The sequence below is a fragment of the Notechis scutatus genome, chromosome 6 (assembly GCF_049901735.1).
Source record: "Notechis scutatus isolate UNSWTSFEM ecotype Mainland chromosome 6, rNotScu1.2, whole genome shotgun sequence".
In the NCBI taxonomy this organism is placed as follows: Eukaryota; Metazoa; Chordata; class Lepidosauria; order Squamata; family Elapidae; genus Notechis; species Notechis scutatus.
Genome location: NC_142014.1, coordinates 58273250 through 58282206, shown reverse-complemented (window position 1 = coordinate 58282206; position 8957 = coordinate 58273250). Strand labels below are relative to the sequence as shown.

Sequence of the window (8957 nt, the reverse complement as noted above, 5' to 3'; positions counted from 1 at the left end):
CCAAACCCAGAGCCACTCGGTCTTGCAAGGGTTTAGTTTCAACCTATTGCTCCCCATCCAGCCCCTAACAGCTTTCAGGCACTGCAAGAGGGAGGACACGGCATCACTTAACTTACCACAGGCCAAGACATACATCAGCATATTGGTGATACCTCAGTCCATGGTGACGGATGATCTCACCCCAGCAGCTTCATATAAATGTTGAACAGGAGCAGAGAGAGTACTGAGCCCTACGGAAGCTGGTAAAGCAGTGGGCGAGGGCTGGATCTCACCCCTCCTATCAACACTGACTGAGGGTAGCTGCAGAGGAAGGAAATGAACCAGGACAGCACACTTCCATCCCCCGAAGCCGCCTCAGGAGAATACCATGGTCGATATTTAGTCAGCACCTAGAGCATGTTGAGATGCACTGGTGTTGCTATGTATATGGCAATTGACATAAACCCTTAACATAAATATCCAACATATTTCAGGCTACATTATCTGCTTCTTTATGCCAGGCCCAGCTGCCCATTTCAAGCTTAAACCTCTTTTTGTTTTTGCTTACCTGATACCATCAGACAAACTGCCTCTATATAATACACTCAACCAGAAAAGTTGAAGACTTGGCTGTGAAGGAAACAGGGAACTTGATGGATTGCAGAGGCTCAGATTCAATTGTATCTGCTTAGCTATGGATGCTTGGCAGATGATTTGAGCCAATCATTTTCAGACCTATTTCACAGGGTTGTTACTGAGGGGGAAAATAGAGGATGGAGTACTATTATAGCTGCTTTAAGATCCTGGAGAAAAAGCAAAATACAAAACTTGCAAGTAAAAAATAAACTTGAAATTACCACATTGAGACTGAAACTAGAGGTAAGTCAACTGCAGATTGCAGACAATAGAACTTCTATTTTATTATTATAAAAATTTGTATAAAATATATATTTACATACCTGTGTCCAAAGAGATACTTAAGAGGATTTTGCAAATATAAATGTATTACTAAGCATAAACATAAAAAGATACCACTGCTACTTTAAAAATGGGATTTTTTGATTCTCTGAAACCTTGCAGCTCCTTTAAAATGTCTGAATCTGTCCACACTTAATCCATACACAAATTATTTCAATGGGTTTAGAGTAGGCTTTGAAATAAATGTGCCAGCTATTTTAATAGTTATATTTTAATCTATAAAAGAAATGTACAACTTTATAAAGTGGATAAAAATGCTGAACTTTACTTATGCATACACCAAGGAATATGGATTTGCTACTGTTGAAAGGCTTGGAAAATGCCTTTCTTCTGAGGATTCGATTTTCCTCCTGGGAGAGCTCCGGTGCAAGGATACAGACAACTGCTTGAAAGCTGGATCTTTTTATTTTCAGGAAGGCGAGAGATAGCAAGAAGTCTGCGTTCCTGGGGCTAGCTAGCGCTGTATGATAAGCCCCTGATTTTTTTATACCTTTTCTCCTTTTGTGTGTGTGTGCTTGTGTTTGTATTTCTTAATGTTTTAAATCCTGTCAGGGGTTGTCTTCATTTCCGCCGGAGGATAAACTCCGCAGGGTGGTTTGATTGGATTATCAGTTTCGTCCTAGTCTTTTTTTTTTTTTTTGCTTAATGGTTTCTTATGTTTGTTTTGTGGCAATCTCCTGTCTGTCTCCTTTGCAATATATTTTGTGTCTTTTGTCTGTTTGTTTTGCTGATTTGGCATGTCTTGTGTTTGTAAGGGTTTTCTTTTCTTGTTTCCTTAGTTTTCTTAATTATTTGGGCTTTTGTCTAAGGGGCTTCTTTAATACCTTTTATTTGATTCCTTTTCCTATGCAAGTTTGTTTTATGGCTGGCTTGATGTTCCCTTTGGGCTTTTCCTGCTTGGGTGACACCACTGTCCTTGTGAAGTTCCCTTTCCACACTACTATATGCCACATGATGATAGAAATGGGACAGGCACAGCACATTGTGCAACTCAATCCCTGGGTACCTTTTGCTAATCATTGTAAGTTATTTGCAGGGTTATGCACTTTATATGCATTATATAACTGAGCTTCAACAATCTGGGCAACCATCTGATAGCACATAGAAACACAGAATATGCTTAACTTTCTGCTAATGATTCTTCAGATTTTTGCATTCAGACATTCAGGCATGATCTAGTGGTACATCTTTTTATACTTCTGAAGGAAGCCTATAGACTCTTAATATTTATGAAATAAACAAACCCTGGCTATTACGTGTCACATAGAGCTGGCACATACATTTTAAACCCTAAAGCAGTGTTTGTCAAACTTAGCAACTTTTAAGATATGTGGACTTTAACTGCCAGAATTCCCCAGCCAAACTGAATCAAAATCAACACAATTGAAAGTTGCCAAGTTTGAGAGACACTGCCCTAAAGGATGTTCTGTACCAAGCAGTTTCTAATTATTTTGACTTATCTATTTAATTTCTTTACAATGAAAAATAGTGAGCTGGGAGGATTAATATGAGGTAAATGAGCTTTGCTCTGGGTGAAAGAGTTTTGTCCAAGGAGCCTGAATTACACCCACGCACAACAGCAGACATCTAACTCTGATCAAGTGGTTACATTTTCTAACGACATATAAGCTTTTTAGTAGAGCACTGAATGGAACTTCTTTTCAGTTGGTGAGTTGCAGGAAGGACAGATTTCAAGGATACACGCATGCGCTATACTCAGGAAACGCTGGGTCTGCAAGGGGAACGTTGTGCAGCATGAATGCAGCAGAGTTGGGAGCTTTTACTCCCGAACAAGCGGCGGCTCCGGTAAATACGGTGGAGGTGAGTCAAAGCAGCGGGACCAAAACAGAAAGCGATTGTAGAACCTGAAGCTTTTTAAACTTGCTGACAAAAAAAAAAAAGAGAGTGTAAATCTAGTTTCAGAGGCTTCTGATTACAGTTTCATTATATTAGTCCTTTTCTAACCCTCTTTTTACTATTGGAGGTTATAAAAGAGCATTAATCTCTCTGTAAGATGAAGCATAGAATAAGAAGTTAGAGTGTTCCGGTATGTATATATAGTATGTATAATACTACATTCCCAAAGCAGTAGTTTTTAATTCATCTCTGCTTTTGACCGTACTTGTGGGAACCAGGTGCTATTCTTGTCTCCCATATTTCTCTTTTGAGAGATCAGAAGCTCTGGAAACTTGACGTTGTTGGAGCTTGAGGAAGCCCAGATAAACCAGCTGTTGCTCCAGCCCGTTTCGCTATTTTCTGTTTGATCGAAGCAGCTTTGTTCCACCACTGTAGAAATATGCTGATGGGTGCTTCAATAAATTTAGATGCTTGTGCATCTCTCACATACATGCACTTTACCTATGACCTTTTTTGACAAATTCCTACCAAAACAAAAAAAACTTAAATGGTATAGTACAGGGGTCAGCAACCTTAAACACTCAAAAGAGCCATTTGGACCCGTTTCCCACAGAAAAGAAAATACTGGGAGCCACAAAATGGCTTTTGACATCTAAAATGAAGATAACACTGCACATATAGTCTTTTACCTTTATGCTATGTATAAAAAATATAGTGTGCTGCATTTATAAAATGAATGAACTGCTACAGAGAAAACAAATTTTTATTTCTGCATGCAACAAAAACATTTTGAACTCCGAAAAAAAAGAAGGGTTGAAAAGCTCAATAAATCGCATGCTGGCAGGTGTCGCATATTGGAGGTTGTGACGCATGTTTGAGTAATAAGGAGCCGCAGCACAGGGATGAAAGAGCCACATGTGGCTCCAGAGCCATGGGTTGCTGACCTCTGGTATAGTAGAGCATTATTACTTCTATTAATGGAAGAACCTAATGGGAGACTTGATATGCCAAAGTAGGCCAATATTTCCAAGAATTTTGGTTTAAATGAGTCAGTATGTTGCTTAATCACTTCTGCTTGATTTTAGGTTTCTGATTCTAACCAGAATTTTTGGTTGACAGTTCATGATATCTTCATGTTTTATTTAGCCCTCTGTTTGACAGTAGGAGCCATTTAGAAATAACTAAGAATTTGAGTTCAACATGCTGGCTCATTTAGAGACAGAAACTTTATTTCAGCCATTGGCCAATAAAAATCATTCAGTAAAACAAAACCTTTAACATCCATGAGTATGGCAACAATTTGTGAGTCCCAGTATGCTAGCTTATTCACAATAAACTGTTAGCTATGTATATAAACAAGATCATCTTATATTTACATTGGCTTTAAGGTCATGATTTAACCAGTTTGCTAAAGTAGCCAGGTTTTGAAGATCCCTACCCACCATACTAAATAGGGAATTCTAAATTTGTGGGAAATCTGAATGAGAGACCTATTAGGAAGTCCAGTTCTTCTTAAATTATGTGAAATAAGAATTAAATAATAAATGAGCTAAACTTGCAATCTTATGTACTAGTATTCATCTAAATCAAATCAAAAGTTCTAGTAGACTGTCTAAATACATGTAGTAATAAATATATCTTAGTACATATTACTATGGATAAAACAATAATTATAAAACTTGATTTTTAAAAAATAAAATATTTTTCTTGAACTTGTGTTCCATATATTTTACTGTTTTGATCTACTTTTGTTTTCAGGAAAAATGGAGACTACTTCCAGCTTTTTTGAAGGTTAGTATAAGTGCAACCAGATTGGAGAAATCTTTTCCCCTTTTTTCACAAAGTAATTACATAAAGTTGCTGGTTTTACTCCGATGTTGTCTACAATAATGAGAAAATACATTGAACATAGTATATTCTTGGTGTGCATTTTGTTATTTTTTTCATCTGGACTACTAATTTTTCTTTCTGTAATATTTTGCATAATTACATCTTCTCTCAAATATATTTTGGAATTAAAATTAGAATGAGTTTGTGTGGGCTGAAAGGTAATTTAACTGCAGCCAATAGAAATAATGTAGTTTGGGTACCTTCCTAGTTTGCATTATTTGTTTATATTATTAGCCATATCTGTATTTTAAAATATTTATTGGTTCAGAAGGAAGATCCATTTTATCCTCTTTTTTGGGGCCAACTAGTTCATTATAAGCAGGGCTTGAGCATACTGTAAATCTTTTCATGTTATTGTACCTTAATAAACAATGTTACTACTCTCCCTGACTCTGGAAGATACATTCAAGTTTTCTTTAAGAAAGGTTTATTATACTTATATGTTGTCCTCAACTTTTATATTTTAAATGTATACAAAGAAACCTAGTATGTGAAGTAATCTAATATGTAATTGTACATAATAGAGGTAAAAATCCATATACTATAATGTACACTATAAAACTAATCTTTACATTGTCAGGATGGCGGAACTATTTATGCAAAACCAAATTCATTTTTTAAGTAAGACATTACGGAAATCCTTCAAGTAAAACTTCAAAGTATTAAATGAGTTTATGCAATTCAAAAGTCCTATATTTTCCTTCACTGAAGGTAATCTTCCTATTTTAGGTAAAAGGACTTGTAAAGCAACATATAGATTCATTCAATTATTTCATCAATGTAGAGGTAAGCAATTTTGTTTTACTGAATATTAAAGCCTATAATATATAGTAGTTCTTGACCTACAGCCACAATTGGAGCTGAGTTTGTTATAAATCATTGGCGTCATAAGTCAGGTTAGATCCAATTTTACAGTGTTTATTGTGGGGTTTAAATGAATCACATTGTTGTTAGAGCCGTGGTGGCACAGTGGTTTATAATGCAGTACTGCATGCTACTTCTGCTACCTACCTGCTGTCTGCAATTTGGCAGATCGAATCTCACCAGGCTCAAGGTTGACTCAGCCTTTCATCCTTCTGAGGTGGGTGAAATGACCCAAATTGTTGGGGGCAATATGTTGACTCTGTAAACCGCTTAGAGAGGGCTGTAAAAGCACTGAAGCGGTATATAAGTCTAAGTGCTTAAGTGCTATTAAGTGAATCCATATTCCCCAATGGGTATTTTTTTGCCAGAAATTGACAAAAGTCTCAAATCATAATCATGTGACCATAGGATGCTACAATTGGTTGTAAATGTGAGCCAATTGCCAAATGCCCAAATTGCAATCACATGACAGCAAGCATGTCGAAACAGTTGTAACTCCAAGTACAGGTTGGAAGTCACTTTTTTAAAGACTGTTGTAACTTTGATTTTACAATCATAAGTCAAGGACTACCTGTTAAGCATATCCTTCAACCTTCTTTCATTCTCAGATAAAGAAAATAATGAAAGCCAATGAAAAAATTACAAGTGATGCTGATCCAATGTGGTATTTAAAGTAAGCCTAAATTTTATTCTGGTTGTAGCTTGAATATCCAACTTCCATGGAAGCTTTTGTTTTATCCATAAAGTCTGCTATGAAATGCTGCAGATGTACAGATGTAATATAATATAATTGATTGAGCTAGGATGGATTAAATGGCAATATGGTTTTCCTACAAATAATGGGTTTTATAAAAAACAGCTTTTTTCTTGCAATTTATAATTTATAAATTTCTTTAAATATTCATAATTAGTTTTACTAAATAGAAATATAATAACATAAAAACATGAACTATATATTTGGCAATTGATTCATATTCTATTTATAATTATTTTTATTGGGTCTTACCTTGCAGATATCTCAATATTTATGTGGGTACTCCAGATGTTGAAGAAAGCTTCAATGTAACAAGACCGGTTTCTCCTCATGAGGTATGTAGTTCTATTCCACACTTTACTTTGGAAATTTTTTGACAACTAGCAAATTAGAGTGAGTTTACAATAAGTTCTCAGTTAAGGGGGTTTGTCTATTAAAGTAGAATGATAGTGTACATAAATGTATGTAACATATTTTTATGCATATATTTCCACAGATTTTAACCATTACGTCTGATATCCGCTAAACCAATTCTACTATAATACTTAGTTTAGTATAATAGTATGGATAGCAATATAGCTATCTATTTTGCTATATAGCAATATAGCTATCTAAATCAATATAGATTATCTATAACTATAGATAAAATCCTAGCCCTTAAAATATGTCTCTGAGAAAAGCTTTGAAGGAGTGTTGAAGACTTTCACATATGGAACATTTATTTATTTTTCTTTTAAGTGTCGCCTGAGAGACATGACTTACTCTGCCCCAATTACAGTGGACATTGAATATACTCGAGGCAGCCAAAGAATTATTCGTAATGCATTACCTGTTGGCAGGTAAGTAACTAATATTTAGTCTTACATAACACATAACAGAAAATAGTTAGGAACTCTGCTGGATAATGCGCACGGCCTTGATCTGAACAGCCATCAAGATTATAACTAGCACGTTTATGGACAAGTACTGTAATACTAGTCATTTTCACCTGAATGTAAAGCAGAGGCATTATATTAGTGTAGCACTTTGAATTTAATCTATCTTAGCATTAGAACACTCAGAATAAATCTATCAGATGAAACTTCTGTCTGTGGATGGGGGTAGTAGGTTGAATCTGGCAAGAAATGCAATGGTGGGTCTCTACCCCCAGGAATAGAATCCCATAGCTAAGGCCGTCTGTAGGCTTGAACTATTCTTTGTGACTATCTTCTTAATCACAGAAACAGTTGTATTGAGCCAGGTTTTTTTTAGAAGTTGGTTACCTTGTGGATGACAGATCCTTCTCAGCCTGACTTTATGTTGAAGCCAAGTACCAACTATAGGCTCTGTTTCTGCTATAAAGAAGTTAGATTTTATATGGGTAGATTTGAATTCATATGGCATGCCGAAAAAGAAAGGGAAAGAGAACCAGTGTGGTGTAGTGATTAAGGTGCTCTCCTAGAAACCAGGAGAGTGCGTTCTAGTTCCACCTGTGACATGAAAGCCAGCTGAGTGACTTTAGGCCAGTCATTCTCTCAGCAAAACTTGCTTCACAGATTTGTGGGAAAAGTAGCAACAAGAAGCAATATTATGTATGTGTACAGCCTTGAGTTACCTATAAAGTAATAAAGGCAATACAGAAAGTGATTAAATAAATGAAAAAGGTGTGAATGTTTCACACACAAATTTGGTGAAATTTTGGTAGTAGATTCATAGACTACTAGTTATTGGCCAGTATGTTATCTATTCAAAAGTTCTTCTCTAAGCTAATTTTGGTGAGCTTTTATACTATTAATGTGGATCTTATGCATTTTAAAAGGCAAAAAAGACTATGCTGGTTTGGTCCTTGGTCTTGTTAGGCTTCAAGGCATACAGTATCTAAAGAACTAAAAGAGTATGCCAGTTTGTACATAGTGTGTTGCCTATTGTGTTTTGTTGATGAGCTGCTAGTACATTTAAAAGCGATATTTATTATACTGGAAAAATACTGGTATTGAGTGGTGGTCAGAATTTTTCATTTTGCTTTTGTAATGCTAATTTATCCTATTCATGCAATTAAGCAGCAGTAGCAGCCCTTCCTTGTTTGCAACCAGCAGCCGCCTTAATGCAATCAGAAAATCAAGGGGCAACAAAGCACAGCTTAGACACTCACTTTTTGTTGGGTCTTACGCATAGTAGAGAGGTAACAAAATCCTCATGTCTATCTGCTATACAAGATTGATAGTGATTGGCTGTGCAACCCAATTTGCATATCTTGTGCATAGTACTTTTGCATCATGTGGTTTGATTGCAAGCAGCAATTGGAGTAATAGGTCTCAAGCTGGAGATCATATCCCAGTCTAGTATGCATTAACATCAGTGGAGAAGAAACAAAATACAATTTGAAAACTTTAGCATGAGTAGGGTTCTCTGATTTGATTAGCATTTTTGGATCTTGAGCTTATGTGAATTGATGGGTAGATAATTAGACCTAGAAATACAATTAAAATTTTTCCTGCAACGTCAATTCTAATATCAATTTACCATGTAGCATTACAAATTTGTTTATCATCAAATCAAGAGTAAATGATTACTCTTGATTCCTACAAATTACTTGCATTTTCTTTCTAATTTTCATATCAGGCAATTTAGGTTAATTAGGTTAATTAATTACTTA

At 35.6% G+C, this 8957-nt stretch overlaps 1 protein-coding gene across 3 annotated transcripts in view; it reads left to right on the top strand.

Moving 5' to 3' along the window:
• The first annotated feature begins 2680 nt into the window (after nucleotides 1–2680).
• Nucleotides 2681–8957, top strand: part of POLR3B (RNA polymerase III subunit B) — a 66633-nt gene continuing 60356 nt past the window's right edge. For all 3 annotated transcript variants that reach the window (XR_015750130.1, XM_087968410.1, XM_026694980.2), the window contains exons 1-6: nucleotides 2681–2778; nucleotides 4573–4605; nucleotides 5434–5490; nucleotides 6177–6241; nucleotides 6582–6657; nucleotides 7061–7161. Coding sequence is in view for 2 of the 3 variants with exons in the window: in XM_087968410.1 (XP_087824536.1) it covers nucleotides 2713–2778; nucleotides 4573–4605; nucleotides 5434–5490; nucleotides 6177–6241; nucleotides 6582–6657; nucleotides 7061–7161 (398 nt within the window). In the remaining variant the exon portion in view is untranslated. The remainder of the gene's footprint in view (nucleotides 2779–4572; nucleotides 4606–5433; nucleotides 5491–6176; nucleotides 6242–6581; nucleotides 6658–7060; nucleotides 7162–8957) is intronic.